Source organism: Sinocyclocheilus rhinocerous, unplaced genomic scaffold, assembly GCF_001515625.1.
Source record: "Sinocyclocheilus rhinocerous isolate Xijiao unplaced genomic scaffold, SAMN03320098_v1.1 scaffold789, whole genome shotgun sequence".
NCBI classification, from domain to species: Eukaryota; Metazoa; Chordata; class Actinopteri; order Cypriniformes; family Cyprinidae; genus Sinocyclocheilus; species Sinocyclocheilus rhinocerous.
Window position 1 is genome coordinate 3,123,258 of NW_015667306.1, and position 17,327 is coordinate 3,140,584.

The following is a 17,327-nucleotide window of genomic DNA, read 5'->3' on the forward strand; positions in this document are numbered from 1 at the left end:
GTAAAAATGCATATTTATTTCACTGAAATAATGTTTATGTACCAAATTACTCAAATCTGTTTACAATAAACGATTGTAGCCACATAATGAATCAATGAAGTTCATCACAAGTAGCTTTTCCATAAGCTGAGGTAAATACTAATATATAGAAAGATGCACACCATTATGGTAACCCATGCACAACACTAAAATAACACAATAAATATTAATTTAACAACAAAACCCTAATGTACATAACTGATATGAAAACACTAATAAACGGTTCATTGTTCAACAAACATTTCATTTCAATGAAAAACCTTCAGGTGTAAACCGAGAATACGGGGAATGCCAATTTATGTTTTTTTTCCCCCACTAAATTATAAGATGATTTGTTCTTTTTTACTTTTGTGCTCTTTTACGTATTTCACTTTAAAATGAAATGAAATCTCTCATTAGATCATATATAGCAAAGTTACTTACCATTAACCATTTAACAGGTTTTTATTGTTGCATTTTTAGTCTTTTACCGTTAAAATGACAATCATTTTCGCTAAGACTGTGCAGCTACAGTTTGTACAGTCTTACAAAATTAAATGTGCATTCACACAGTTCTTAGTCTTTCACGTGCATTAACAAGCACCCATCTATTTCTCAATCTCTTTCCTTTCTCAGAGGAAAGAGTGCTTTTAGGGAATGCATGGAATGTGTGATGTAAAGTTGCAGAGGATGTGATGTGTGCACCTGTGCACAGGATTGGATATCTGATGGCCTCAAAACAAACTCACCAAAACAATCTTTTTCTCCCTCAGTCTCAATAGTCTCTTGTCGTACTTGACAGTGATACTCGGGTGTCATCAGTCTGTGCGTTTCACTCTCACAACCCTTGCTCACACTGCAGGCTCAGGGTCAAATGTTGAGGTGAAAGGTCACCTGTGGGTTCATTTAACACAATCTTCCTCGGTTTCTTTTGACAGGAAGTTAGCACGGTGAGATGAGAGGAAAATTGCCGGTAGGCGTTATCCCTTTGTCTGAGTGTGTGTGTGTGTGTGTGAAAACATTTTAAAAGGGTAAACTGTTTTTCGTATGATAAAAAAAGGCCATTTACAATCAGTTTTTGTGATATTTTTGCATGGGGGACAATAAGGTGTGAGCTGCTAATAAGATTTGTCTCTGAAACATCTTTATTAATTATGGACATTTTTGATCATGTTTTGCTTGAAAATGAGATGAATGAACACTATAAAGAAGCTAATGTGTACATTGGCAAACATTCGCTTTAGTTTATGAGTGTTACAGAGAAACCTGCATACATCAGCCTGTATTTACCAGTAGGCCTACTGAATGACATCACGCAAATCACTCACACACACACACACACACACACTCGTCCCGTTACACTCGAACACTCCAACACCATTTCCTACACTCCTTTAGATACAGAGACCATTATTTACACAGACACATACACCCTTGCCTCTATGCTGTGGGTACAGGATGGCTCATGTTAAAACTGGCTGGTAACCTGATTCCTCACATCACTTAACTTATTTCAATCTAGTTGCTATAATTACCTAAATCTGCCACCAGTTTCATCAGCATGTCCTAAAGCATTTGGAACTTCGTATTCTTTTGATAAATGAAGGCAACATCATGTTGAAATGAATAAAAATGTCCATTTTAGTAACCGACTATACAAAGAAACAACAAAATAATCAGAATTAAAAATATTGACTTGTGAAAATTAACTTCATTGTTAGTTTTAAATACAATTTCTTCCAAAAAAAAAAAGAACAAGAGAAAGACATAATATGATTTCTTCTTACAGGTGATGCATGTCTGAAACATTGGATAATTCCAGCAGAGGTATGTTAAACAACTATAGTGTTCAGTCCTGGGTGTAGACCTGTTTAATTAATCCTTAACTCACAATGTGGTTAGGTTCTCTGCAGTTAGGATATCATGACTAATAACATTAAATAAATAGTGCTTTTCTTGGTCTTGTGTGTTCATTTGGGCAGTGTTTAGGTTGGTCTTAGGCGTCAGACATGACATCTATGTCCTCAGATCCGGTCTGTTTGGTGGCAATCCTCCAGCGGTTAATGTGTTGGTTTCCCTTCTTCTTCTGTGTGCACTCTGGGCCCTCTTCTTCCAGCTTCTGCCGCTTATACTTGGTCCTGCGGTTCTGGAACCACACTTTCACCTGAGGGGAGCAGAAGACCCAGGACATCAGTGCCATTAAGGTTTTGGTGAGTAGGCTATACGGTTGACAAGTTTAGCCTGTCACTGCTAGTGATAAACCGAGACAGATCGTGATTGATGCCTAGCAACACAGTTCAAACGCATTTGTGTTCTAATCGAATCGTTTCAACGCCACAGATGACACGCGGTCCATACAAGACGTTTGATTGATTCTGTTGCTTTCTTTTGTTTTTTTTTTGTCCATTTTTAATTTGTTTCAGAACTTTGTTGCATATGAAATCCAAACAAACACGAATACGTTATATATTTTAAATGGATTTAAACACATTTACTAAAAGATCTTGCAAAGATGAAGTCGCCATTTAATGTTTCTCATTGTTTCTCCTTCTAATGAAAAGTTTTCTAGCCTAACTGTACATTTCAAGAAAGCAATATGTGCTTACCGCTATAAATATAGTCGCATTTTAGGGAAACATACGGATAGCCAAAAACAACCCCGCAGAAGGTGAAGAAAAAACGATGATTTACCTTTACTTTTTATTTTATTTATTTCTGAAGCGGTCTCCTGCGCGCTACGCTGAACAAATTCACTAGATGCTCGGATCACGAGATCCTGAATCATTTCCCATAAAACATAGGCCTACGCTTAGAAATTAAAGTAAATTAAAATAAATAAATAAATCACATATGGCTAGGCTATATGTGTTAGCCATATTTTACCAAATAGTTGGTATATAAAGCGATGTTAATAATCATATTATTATTTTACATTATTATTATTATTATTATTTTGCTATAGCTTACAAGATTTTGTAAAAATTTTACAAATGACAAATTTTACAAATGTTGCGACATATCAAATCATGTTAGTTTACGCTTATTTAGCCATATGGCATAATTTGGAGGAACACTGAGGAAAACTCACTTTGCCAGGGTTTGAATGAAATGTAGGCCTAAACACAAATGAGATGTAGCCTATTCTTTTTATATGACAATTAAACTCAAATTTCAAACTGAGCTTTGTATCATTTGATCGGGGTGAATGGGTTTATTCTTACTTATCCGAGCAAAGCAAGTACACTGTAAAAAAAATTCCGTACAATTTACGGTAAAAAACCGGCAGCTGTGGTTGCCGGAATTTTACCGTAAAAATTACGGTAGCAACGTTTTAGGTTTTAACTTAAATTTACAGTTAAATACCATAATTTCATTTGATATAATGTTAATATACCAACCTATTGAAGTACTGAAATCTGTTTTGTACCTTTGTAATACACTGATAACCACCAAATGCAGGTGGTGATGAGAAAGTCACATGATGAACCAAAGCCCATCACAAGCAGCTTTTAAATAATAACATATATAGAAGGTGCACAGTGTCATTCACACAAACGCTAAACACCATCATGGTAACACACATGAAACTGAAATTATGCAATAAACATTCATTTAACAACATTAGGTGTAACACACAACCCTAATATACAAAACTGATAAGAAAAAACTAAGAAGAAACAGTTATTTCAACCAAAAAACATCAAATTTGAAATGTAATGCAGGGAATTCTGGGAATGTCAATTTACGGTTATTCACTGTAAATTATACGGTATTTTTCACTTCCAAAAACGGTATACTACCGTAAAATTTATGTCCAATACATGTAATGTCCAATACAGTTTTTCACCGTATATAGTAGGGGAATTTACCGTTAACCATTTAACAGGCTTTTACTGTAGCATTTTTACAGTCTTTTACCGTTAAATTCACGATCATTTTTTACAGTGTAGGCTAGAACTCATTCTTGGCCTAAGATAAAATAATATCACAGAGCGACACATGGCCAGCCAACGTCCTTTCAGACTCGGAGTTATTCTGCTATTGGCCCGTTTCTGGATTTAGCAAGCAGCCCAAGTGTTGTTTACATTATCATGTAGGCCAACAGCAACAGCTTGTCAGTACAACATTAATCATTCAAAATAAAGAAATGTCTCATTATTATTATAGTCGTAATTTTCCACTCATTGCGCAATTTCATATCAAACATTTCATCATAACTTAAAAAAAAACATTTATCATCATCATTATTATATAGGCTAGGCCTATTTACTTATTTATTTTAACCATTGTTTCCTGGTTCCTCAGGAATTATTTTAACTATATAGTTGAAGCCTGTTTTTGTCTGTTATATTTGTGAAAGACTGAGCACTTTCTCTATTGCAAGCGAAACAGTAAGCTAAAGACTATTTTACCTTTGTGCCTTTAAAAAGATTAGCTATAAATAGATTTTCGATGTGCATGAGAACAACATAATTGTTGTTGCGTTATAGCTCTAGTTTACTAATGTTTACCTGAGTCTCAGACAGACTGAGGCTGTTAGCGAGTTGTTTCCGTTCGGCTCCGACTACGTAATGGTTCTTCTCGAAGGCTCGCTCCAGGCGCAGCAGCTGAGAGGGCGAGAACGCGGTGCGGATCCGCTTGGGCTTCCTTGTGAATGGTCCGTGTAATAACAGCGTGTCCTGAGAGACCTCGCTTCCTGAAATAATAATAATAATAATAATGACAATAGGCAGTTTAAATTGCATATAGACGACACGGGACAGCTTCATTAAACCCAGGGATTAAACTGTAGCCTAGGTATCATTTGAAAGCTCTCTTCGTTTAGCCTATAGATTTCAACAGATGTCAACGCCAACTATCCACTTTAAAGTGTCGAAAATGTGCACTGCTTTAATGACTATTTTAATTTATGTATCTGTTGGAATAGTATATGCTATTTTATGCTTTATAATTGTAGAATACTTTAGAATAAACTTTAGCTATTAACGCACTCCAGCTTGTTTTGGGCGCTTTTTGAGTTACCTCTTCAAACGCTTGAACTTGATTTTTGGAAGTAATTCTGTAAGAAAAGTCTGAATGATTGACTTTATGACGGAATAATATTTTAGGGATGAATTTATAACTCGCTGAGAAATTATTAAAAACAATCACAATATTTCTACAATATTTCTATACGACCCTTCCATGGTAATTTCTATTTAAATGTATTTGTCTAGAAAATATAAAGTCCAAATAATAAGAATTAATTCAAATCAATAGCCATGCCACATATTTGCATCTTTTTTTTCTTTTCTTTTTTTTTTTTAACTTTCTATCATTAATAGCCATGTAATTTGCCTTTAACACTCATTACGCATAAGCGACGCATTGTAGCCTAACCTTTAACCTGATGATTGACTAGTCTATAAAACAAAACAAAAAAAACAAAAAAAATCGCAGGGTCAGTCGATTTTAAATGTTCTTAATTAAAAAGGTTGCAGCAAACAAAATCCGGCATGAATTATTAAGAATGGCCTATACTTTTAATTATTAGGAATATATACGCTGAAAAAATGATTCACTGAATTTACTAAATTTTTTAAGGTAAGTGGTTGCAATCAATTTATTTTAGCTACATTTATATAAACTAATTTAGTTGACTAACTTTCAACATTTTTTTAATTTAAATGTAGCTAAAATAAATTGTTTGCAACCACTTACCTTAAAAAAATTTAGTATCATTTTTTTCCGTGTACTACCCTCATAAAATTAGACTCTTCTTTAAAGGTCATTATCACTGTTAGCTAATTTATTAGCACTTTTAGCTAATTAACAATGTTTGACCTTTATATTAAAAATTTTCCAGTTCACGCGTTTGTTTAATAGTCTTAAGACAACAGCTTCAGCACCAGAACCTGTACATACAATTGTCGATTTGTATATTTTTTATTCCTTATTTTACTTGTTCTATTTTTTATTTATTTTTATTTTTTATTATCTGTGTTTTTTGTTCTGTCACTGTCATTCTGTTACACTGTGGAAGCTTCTGTCACGAAAACAAATTCCTCGTAAACATACCTGGCAATAAAGCTCATTCTGATTCTGATTCTGATTCTGAGAAGAGAACAAATCATCCAGTGAGCTATGAAAATAAAATTGTGATAATGAGGAGCTGTAACGAGTTCATCAGAGTAGATTGGTCATCTGTCATTAGCTCGACAGTGATTAGTGTGCAATAATATATTACTAATAACAGAGTAATAAGTTAAGAAGTAACTGTCAACTAGCCTAATCAAATATTAAACAATTAAATTTCATCTTGGACACTCGGAAAAAAGAGTTAGCCTAATCTTACGTTGGGCTATTTAGCCTACCATATAAAAATAACTCACAAACGGCGTTAAGGCTGAATAAATTTAAACTGCATTTTGCCGTAGGCTACATGAAACTGGTGGAAATTCTGAATTCAAGATCAAGCAATTACTGTTATCAGAACTGTTCTCCAATCCTGCTATTATATATTACAATCCTGCTTTTGTGCGTGGACAGCCTGGTCTAAATCTGTGTCCCGCTTTAAGTATCGCCCCAGGGCACGGCCAAAGCTGTAAGCATATCATTTGTGATTTTCATTTGCAGTTTATCCGGCGTTACTTTCCAATACAAACTCCAACTATCAGTGTTATCCCGCTCCACAGTAGTAAGTAACCTGTAGCCGCAAGCGTGCATTTATGACTATATGTCAGATAAGTTCAGAGAAACACGCCATCAGCAGCACGCGCGGGCTACTTTTATTGAACACTCTTGGAAAAGCAGCCTACATATGCATATGTTATTTTATTATTTTTATTTAGGTGAAAAAAAGTTGTTTAATGCGCGGTGGATGCAAATATCGTGTTAGATGCTTACCTTGAAACCGATGGCCAAAAAACCTGTTCCTTAAGACCCACGGATAGAAATTGAGTGGTTCACGGTGCTGCGTGCCAAAGAAGTGCGGGTGCTGGAGGTGTGTGCTGCCGAGCTGGTGTGGGTGCATGCTGAGAGGTGCATGGTTCACAGTCTCGGAAAACACCAGCTCGGGGTTTGGATAGAGCGCGCGGCCTGCGGGGCTTTGATACCCGTTAAGAAAGCTGTCAGCAGGCGCCGTGTAGCTTAGGGCGGTAGGGCGAATAGGGTCTTCTGGTGTTAAGAAGCTTTCCTTCGCCACCAAAGACTCAATGGTAAAACAACGCTTTCCCGTTGCCGAGAACATTGTCCGTGACGGTAGCGGTACAGTCCAGCAGATGATGTTGATAAACTCCTTTTAGTGACCTCTGTCAGCAGCACTATTTTAGAAAGACATTGTAGAGAAGTCAGATAGAAACTAAATATGAAACACCTTAATATTCCCTACTTTGGCCAGTTGCTCAGTAATCCATCGATCCACGAGTGTCCATAAGCCATGAAAGGAAAAGTGAGAATATAAACTCGAGACCCACGGAGTTGGATTTGAGGGACGCCACACAGTGTCGTCTGAGACTTGCACTCATTGGATGAAAGCCCTTGGCGCACAGAGCTCCGGCGGTGGGCGGGTCCTTCGTTCATTTGGGTCAGATAATGAACTCTATTAGTTTGATCATTCACTTCAATGGGGCTGCCTCCAACAGGTCAGTTCCTACGCTGTAGATAATCAAAAACTATTTTCCTTGTCACACGTCCAACAGTAGGCTACGCAAGCCTTCATGGTGTAGGCTACTACAATCTGCGGTCTATTCCAGCCTTATTAATACTAGCTACAGAAAGAGGATTTGCTTTTTAACTTTTCTTCATTGAACTTTTCATTCAAATATCACGTTTCTTCAGCTATTCATAAATCGTGAGCCCTACTAACCTAAAACCGTAGAATATTAGTAAAACGTGGATGTTTTTGTTGCTGCATCGATTATAAAAACAAATTACAAGAATATTTCCAAGAAAACAAAAATGAGTTCTTGAGTAACACAAACCCACGTCCGTTCTGTATTAAATTTGAAATCGTCATAATTTTAGCGTTTAGAGTTCATTACACTCTTCCAACAGGGGGGGTTCACAGCGATGCCATATAGAAGAACCAGTTTTGGTTCCCCAAAAAAACTTTCAGCGAACAGTTCTTAAAAGAACCATTTTTTTTCTTAGTGTGAAGAACATTTGAATAATCTAAAGGTTCTTTACTAATCTAAAGAACCTTTTTCCATTGTAAAGAACCTTTTGTGGAATGAAAAGGTTCCATGGATGGTAAAGGTTCTTTGTGGAAACATTGATGAAGAACCTTTATTTTTAAGAGTGTATAGTAGAGCAAGCATTTGGTTGGTTCTCTGACAATTATGCCTACAATGAGTTCTAGTAATTATTTTCATTTTTCACCCACCGATAACAGGCTATTTTCTAGATAAACAATTAAGTAGCCTAGTTTTAGATAATTATTATTTTTTTTATTTGTATTTTTACTGGTCTAATACAACAGCAACAGCAGCAACAACAATAATAATAATAATAATAGGCTAATAACAATAATAATAATCTGCCAGACCGCATGGGAGCCTATATTTATTGTTGTTGTTGTAGCTGCTGCTGTTGTTGTTGTCATTTTTACTTGTAATTAAAATGATAGAGTTTTACAATTCACTTCATTTTGAAAAAACAAAACAATCAGCAGAACATAGCCTAATGAAACGGACACCTAGTACAACTAAATTCGTCAAAGTGATGACTTTTTTTGTCTATCCAAACCGTAATCTACTACAGTCATCTTTTAGTCTTTAACCATGCAGTGCCTGTCGATTATAACGAGGAGTCGCTGACCCGTTTACGCAGTAACGTATTAACTTGTTTCACTGCGTAAATTTCCAGAACTGCACCTCGATAACATCTCGTGGCGGGCCAGGCTGCACCTGTTTCCGATCACTCAGCCGGTCAGCGGACTGGCCTACAAGACGGCATTATGAGGTCTAGCCTACACGACTGAGCGGGTAAATTATTGAAAATATTCCGTCTCAGTGTTTGATAAGAGTTTTATGTGTAGGCATTGCGAAGAAGGCTTCAAGCTACATAGCTCAAGAACTCCTGCCTCGCTATTAATTTACAGACCGATGCATATTTATCTTGAGGGGCTGTTCAGCAACCGTTTCATGTTGTGTTTTAAAGCTAATGATTAGGCTAAATGTTTGACAGGCTCGTTAACTCCAGTGCGCATTAGAAAATAATTACAGTTGGCAGAACAACATGTTGAGCGCCTATTTAGAAAGCAAAAACCCGTGAATGCGCACAGTCATGCTTTAATGTGAGACGGATCTCTACACACTATCAGAGGATTAAACTTGTTTATTATAATTCAAACCTTTGTTGTTTGCGTCAAGATTATACATTTAAAATTGAAGGCTAGTTGTGCTTTTGTGTTTTCATTTATGTTGCCCCAAATCGTGCTTACCATTATTGTACGCTTCATATTGAAATCATATAGCATTTTTATATCAGTAAGTAACAATAGCTTCCAAACGGTTCTTGTAAATATTGTTGTGTGTGTGTATGTTGTGTTGTGTGTGTGTGTGTGTGTGCGCGCGCTATTGCTTTTGTACGCCAAAACACAAGCTATAGCCAATTATAAATATTGCACAGAGTCTTCATCGATGTATTGGCTAGCTGCCTAAATATTAGCTAATTATTACAAATAATTATCTACTAGTATTATCAAATGTACTCTTTTTGTTTTCAAGGCAGACATACCATTTGTTTATTTTAATCTTTAAATTACTTGCACTAAATTACACTAAATTAAGAGTCCAGTACTTTCATTGTTCTAGGCATTTAGTATCTTTATTGGACAAGTGACAATGGATCTTTGCTGCAGCAGTTGTAAACTTTTTTTTTTTTTGTCAGTTGTATCCTGTAGCTAGACATAAAACAGTGTACAATATTAGTGTAATGACTTAAAGATATACTCAGCATCTGAAATCAAGGTGGTAGCATTCGTATCCACATTTATAACAATTACTTAAGTGTTAGTTATTATTATTTTTATTATTATTATACTTGAGTCATATGCCTGCTGAGTTTTTACTGTACCAGAAACCTTCTCGGCATTTTAGCTCAGCCTTTCTGACAGAGCTATGTTCATGGCATTGCATAAAATGAGCAGTAAATCAGAATTTGCACTGTCACACAAATTACATTTTTATATTTCATATCTATATCATTTCTCATGAACATAAGGAATATGGTACATATTCATTCATACAGGCATTCAGAAAAATTTTCATCGATCATATCTGTACAATACATGGACCTAAAGGTGCAATGAAGTGACAGGGAAAGAGAGCGTATTTATATTTAAATGTAAATATATAGATTTTATTTTATATATGTATTTATATCGAAATGTTTATATTTTAAAAAAATATAAATATATTTAATTTTTGTATTATATTTAAGTATATAATTTAAAATAAGCAATATATTATTAAAATATGTAGCTATGTTCTGTTAAAATTTCCAAACAGATTCATTGTGAGTTGTCTCCCAGATTTGTATAGCAAGGGACCCTGTTTAGAATATAGTTTTGACTGACCCAAAATAATTGTACTGTTAATTTTTTTTTTTTTTTTTACAAATTTAATACTGCTTTCTAAATGAGCTTAAGAATTCAGTTTCCCTTATTCATCAAAAATAACCACGGTTGGAGTTTCTGTTTCACGTCTGTCCTACTGTCCGCTGCTGTCCTCTAGTGGCAAAAAACATATATTTGCATTAAACCGTTTTAAGAGGTAGTTACAAAAAGGATAAATTATGGACATGTTTTTGAATTAGTGCATTAAGACAAAAACGTTTGGTCTTTTGCTGTTATATTCAGAAGAGCAAACATTGTATGGGAATATTATAATAATATATTAGCCTATATAGTTTATCTGAACACCTATACACTTGTCAAATCGATACTATCAGTAGTTTTCATTCTGCATGGTGAAGGATGCTATTTAATATGTAAGTATAAGTATATAGCATGTTTACATATCTTTGCCTTTAACTGTTGCAGTTAAATATAGAAAGAAGATGCTGAAAAGAAGAAGAAGAAAAAGAAAAAGAAGAACTGGATAGAATTAAGTCCACATTGATAATTGACCAGATAAGAGAATTAACTCTGATCTAACATGAATTCTCTTATAAAACTTTTGTAATGAGATGCCATTATTTGCTGAATTTTAATAGGCTGCATACAGTAGATTTGAAGTTTGATTTTATTGTGTAAACTCTACATTTGACAGTTAGAAACATTCATACCAACAAGAATAAATAAATGAATAAATATATAAATATGTTATAAATTAAACCGATAAATGTAAATATCCACCAGATTTCTTTGTCTTTGCTTGTTGATAGAGCTTCAAAATGTAGTCGAGGAAGCTTTTAGGAGACTTTTTGTGTGAAAGCTTTTGGTCTGTCAGCATTCTTTTCTCTTCAGACTCCAGATCCAGCTTCTGTTGTGCGGGAAAAAAGGAAATTGATAAGATACGACTGATGCTATCAAACGAGCGAAGCACTAAACTCTGTTGATGTTACAGTCATTCTAATATGCCTCAACTTAAGAATGATTCATTTTTAGTTACTATGCCTATAAATGCTGTGAACTGATGTAATTCATAAGTGACTTTTTCTTCTATAAAAATGACTTCCTCTAAGGTGAACATACCGTTAGTCTCGCGATGATATTTCCAGTTTGGGTTACTTTGAGATCGTCAAGGCCATTTTTAACGCACTCAATAAACGGGGTTTCCACCTAAACAGAACGACACAATACTGTGGATTTAGCACTCATTAAGGTGTCTTTACACAGCTGAGGTAAGGCTGCTGTATGCCTGCTCAAAATTCAGTGTAAAGGTACAATTCCTAGTTTCAAAGTATACAATTGTAATTGCGGTGTAAATGCATTTATGGCACCTCTAAAAAGCATTGAATAGTCTATGCAAAGACATCTAAATGCCACTTCAGCTATGTAAATTTTGCATTAGTAATGATGTAAGCAAAACAAAGCAAGAAAACTAGTAATTAATAACTGACACACATCTACTAACTGATTGCGGGTCAGATAATCTAAAAAAATAAACATGTCTTACCGAACAAGTGAAGCTGCGACATTTGCATGCTGCTTCCTGGATGATAAAAAGAGTCCACTGTTATTGCTTTATCTTAAAGCAGACTTGTTTCTAAATTATTATCTGCCAATGGCAAAACCATTTTAAGTCTACAGACACAAAACTGTCACTAGTACCCTTTCATAAGGTACTAATATATATATTATAGGTACTAATATGTACTAAAACGTACAATTTAGAGGTAAATAAGGTACAAAGATGTACCCTTTAGCTTTTGTACCCTAGAGTACTGCTGCAGTGCCAGGTTTTACCTTTTTTCATGAGAGTGTAGAAATTAAAACTGCTAAGTCAAAACTAAATTTCTTCTTTGGTGGCAAAAGGATTTGAGCTTATACAGATGGAACAATCATGCAAATGGAAAGGAAGTCAGAGCAATGCACAAATATGATACTATCTCGTGTTATTCTGAAAAGCATTAGGCTGTGGTTCAACAGCATGTATGAGAGCCAGCGTATTAACCAGTATCTACATTCAAATGCACATTCTGGAGCCCAGCACTCACTCCAAGAGCTCTGAAACAAGTACAAAATCAAAAAGAGTTTGTGAGTACTTACCTTTACCTCATCGCATTTTTCAGTGCAGTTCTGTAAATTCAAGAAAGAATGTCAGAAACGTTTAGAAATGTGTACTGTTTAAACATCCTCAAAAGAGTCAAATTTGTAACATGAATTGTAATAGGCTACTTACCAAAAGTGTGCTATTGTCCTTCAGTCTTACTGTATTCACCATATTTTCGAAGTCTGTCTCGAACTCTGACTTCTGAGCAGAAAGACCAATGGCCAGCAGAAATATGAAGCATGCATAGGTATTCATTGCTCTGTTTTTTAATTTGTTGTGAAGTTGTGGTGAAGTTGTAAATTGATCTGATTGATGAGTTTTCACGGCTTCAGCTTTTAAACTCCTGAATTCATCGAGAAAAACTCCATAGAAGAGGGAAATCCCTGTCATGCTTGTCATATGCCCACAAACGCAGTTTTACCCATGGGCAAGAGCCACAGTTACCGTATACCTGCCATTCATTAACACTTTATCTCCTGAATCTCTCATTCTCACGTGGAAAATTTGGCAGCATCATTATGAGAATGTCCTTCCAAATCTGTTTTGGACACTAAAATATGACTATGCTGGGTGAAAGATTATCTCTCAAAAGGGACTTTTGAACAATTGTTTTTTTTTTTGACTACTCATCACAGTTTTCCTCTTTCCTCTGTGTTTAATACAAGATGATTCTGACATAACTAAAAATAACTACAAAATCTTGTGCAAATGTGAAATTATAATGATACATTTTTTTTAAATGACAGAAATTAAAAAAACTGATCATTATTAGAAATAACGACTGTTTTCAAACAGGTTTCCTCCCCAATCTGCCATTGGTTGAACAGAAAGTGTTGCCCTAAACTCACACCATTGGTTGGGTCAGTGCAGCTTTGGAGGTCCGATGCATAATTAACCTATAAATTAAAAGAAAATCCAGATTATTAAAAGACTATATTTAATTTGGCCATCCAAAATCTTTTCACATGTGGATTAATGAGCAAATCAATCACTTTAAGGAACAGGAAAAAATAACCCAAGTTTTGGCATTAGCATATCCTGAACATTTTTTGTTGGATTTTTACAATTTTCACTCAGAAATTGCTAGTAAATATCTCAAATACTTACAAAGAATTGCAAGAATTGAAAAAATGTAAACATGACATTTTTGAAATAATATTTTCTTTTAAAATGTACTCCAATAAATTTAATGAAAAAAAAAAAAAGGTTTTGGGTTTACAATAATTTTCGCTCAGAAATTGTTAGTAAATTTCATGACCAATTACAAAGAATCAACAAGAATGGAATAATTAAATGCACATTTTTTAACTAGAAAGATTGAAATATTTTATTGTAAAATGTACTCAAAAATCGGTTTTATTTACAACTTAAAAAAAACACACAAAACTTTTTTTTTTTACATTATACTTCCCAATACAAGAATACAAAATTGTTGTGCTACATCTGTGATACATGATACAAATAGGTCTAATTACTAGCTATATTAGTAATTTTCTCATTACTAATATAGCACTAATATCCAGTGAGATTAAAATGACAAAACTATCAGAATCTCTGTCATACATGGAAGATAATAGATGCTTAATTTCCATTTGTTTTTTTTCTGTGTTTTGACTATTGTGTATGATGAATCCTGATGACTTATCTCTGAGAGATATAGATACAGAGACAGAATGTTACTATTAATAAGCCTTGCTCTGCTCTGTGTGTTTATCTGTTAATTACTGTTGATAACATAATATATCACACAATAAACTGTTTTTGGCTGTTCTAAAGGTGCATATGTGTGTGCCAGAGAGAGGTGGCAGGCTGCTGGGACACGTGAAGTTAAGAGCTCTTCAGATCCTGCTGAAGTGGTAAGACAAAGATTTCTGTTCAAACCAGCTGAGAGCGGAAAATACCAAAATAGATTCCCAACAGCCTTTTTTTCTGGATTACTGTGAGAAGTGAGTGCAATATTAGCTGCATTCATGTCCAAAGATAAGTCTTAATGTGGAAGGAGACTGCAAATTTGGAGCTCTCCTCATACAGAAAGCGACACAGAAGAAGGACACATGGGGCTATGCTCTAGTAAGTCTACGGGTGTGCCAGAGAGAGGTGGCAGGCTGCTGGGACACGTGAAGTTAAGAGCTCTTCAGATCCTGCTGAAGTGGTAAGACAAAGATTTCTGTTCAAACCAGCTGAGAGCGGAAAATACCAAAATAGATTCCCAACAGCCTTTTTTTCTGGATTACTGTGAGAAGTGAGTGCAATATTAGCTGCATTCATGTCCAAAGATAAGTCTTAATGTGGAAGGAGACTGCAAATTTGGAGCTCTCCTCATACAGAAAGCGACACAGAAGAAGGACACATGGGGCTATGCTCTAGTAAGTCTACGGTTGCAGTGGCTCCCTATGCCGGGGTTCAAAGCAGTGAATCAGGAGACCAAGCTGACAGCACCATGCAAACCTCTATTTGGGACGATCGAACCTCTGCGGCCCGGGCTGCCAAGAATAGGACTGACCCTGGGGTGTGGAGCAGGGGTGCCAACCCGCCCGCCAAAGGCTACCTGGAGCTAGGAGGGAAGGGTGAAGGGGAGCTGCAGACGTCCAGGGAGGCTGAGGAAGAGGAGGACACTGAAGGAGATGAAGTGGAGGAGCTGCTGAATGTCTCTGACAGTGAAGGGAGCCTGAGGAGTCAGTATTTGGACTGAGTATTGTTAATATGCACTATAATAAGACCAAAACAATGCAGCCGTATATTCTGTGTGGTTTGAAAAGGAAGATTGAGTCACTGAAGAAAAAATTATGGACTCTGATTCATCATAATCTTCACGGTCAATTTGTGGATCCACAAGATGTCAGATGTGGTTTGAAATAGATTTCTGACATAATCTTAAAACTCTGAGTATTATTTATATTTAAAGTATGTTTCTTGTACAAAATGTCTGTGTTTCTGTCAAGCCTTCCTTTTAAATATAATTGAAATAATTAATAGTAAATGGATTTTAATAATTTGCGATGATCTTCTGTTTGTTTAAAATAACCAAAATGAATTTCTCATAAATCTTGTATAGAGATATTTCCTAGATTTGTGTAAAGCAGACTTAGTGTCAGATAATAATGATGGGAAAAGAAAAGTTCCACCTAAGTCAGCTCAACTGTCACAAAATGGGTTTTCTTATGCTACCCATAATTATTCAAGGGCTTGGAGATACGGCCAGGTTATAATTACTCATACGAGTATGGTTTGTTTAGATGCTTCAACTAGATTACTTCTGGAAATAGATAAACATTTTGTTTGAATAGTGACAGAACGCATGAATCACTATCTGTTGGTTACAGATAACAGGGTTTCCTTTTCTCTGACAGGAGAACATGATTAGAATTTTTCTCTTTGAAGTCAGGGGAAACCCACTGATGGCATTTATGAACCTTAACCTGCAAATTCTCTTTGGGATTTCTGTCTTTGAGACACAGGGATGCCCTTTACCATGACATTTCCATGCAGTGGGGCAAACTAAAGAAAAGAAATATGTTAAAGGTGCATTTGTCTAAAGTTTAGAATTTACTTTTTTTAATAAAGACAAAAAAACATGGTGACACATACATGTAGATTACATTACAGCTGTTTGTGATTCTTATAACCATGAATTTGACTACCTTACATGAACATGTGTTTAATATTATAGTGGATACTGTTGTATTTATTTATTTAAAAGTAACTTAAAAAGCAGGGGGAAAAAGAGTTTGGAATCTTTAAAAAAAGATGTAAAGAAAATATATTTTTGTCTTTATTATTATTATGTGGAAAATAGGCTATATGCTGCTGTATGGGGCCCTCAAGTGGTCGAAGGCCTCCAGGCCTTTTGGTGGCAAAAGAAGTGTGACACTGTATAATTTGTTATTGATCATAGAGAAGAACGGGGCTAGTTGTCACACTATATCTCAGTAACTTTAATGTTATTAGTCAAATGTCCAATTTCACAAATTAGAATAATTATGAAATTAGAATGTTTGAAATTACAATATCATATTTTGCTATAGCCGTTAGGGAAACATGTGAACCAAAATCACACATTGAACTGAAAGGTTGAATTATGATGTCAGAACAAGTAGCCTAAAAGTCAGTCTGTCTTATCTATCTATCTATCTATCTATCTATCTATCCAATTTCTTGGTTAAAATTGACTGTTATTTCATATTTAATTATTTAATAATTATTTCTGTGTACCCATATAGGCTATTGTGACAATATGCCCCCTAAGTAGACAAGTATAGCTACAGCAATCATGCTAGATTTTAAACGATGAAGCTGAACGTCTAACTGCAACAACACTCAAGTTAAGTTCGAAAATTGCAAAAATGTTAATGATTTATGAAAATAACGGGACTTGATGCATTTAAGCTTCTATTTTAACAAAGAACAGAAAAGCTGATCTGTTTTGTCAAACTGTGTTAGGTCGGGGCTCACACTTCCTCCAGTTAAAAAAACGAATCGCCCACTTTGTCTCATATGACCTTCGTGTGTTTAGCTAATCTGTTAGCTAAGAAGCTGCAGATTTTCACTCGATCTGAACGAGCTGGGAAAATTCACAAACATATGCGCTACTGCCACCTGCGTGACAAGTCA

The 17,327-nt window shown here is 35.2% G+C and overlaps 1 protein-coding gene across 1 annotated transcript; it reads right to left on the reverse strand.

Moving 5' to 3' along the window:
- Positions 1-1,919: 1,919 nt before the first annotated feature.
- LOC107733702 (homeobox protein EMX1-like) lies at positions 1,920-7,246 on the reverse strand. The gene is made up of 3 exons (XM_016545444.1): positions 6,904-7,246; positions 4,530-4,714; positions 1,920-2,182 (listed from the first exon to the last, which is right to left on the reverse strand). Exons 1-3 carry the CDS (start codon positions 7,244-7,246, stop codon positions 2,015-2,017), a joined length of 696 nt encoding a protein of 231 aa, XP_016400930.1. The 3' UTR covers positions 1,920-2,014.
- Between the last annotated feature and the right edge of the window lie 10,081 nt (positions 7,247-17,327).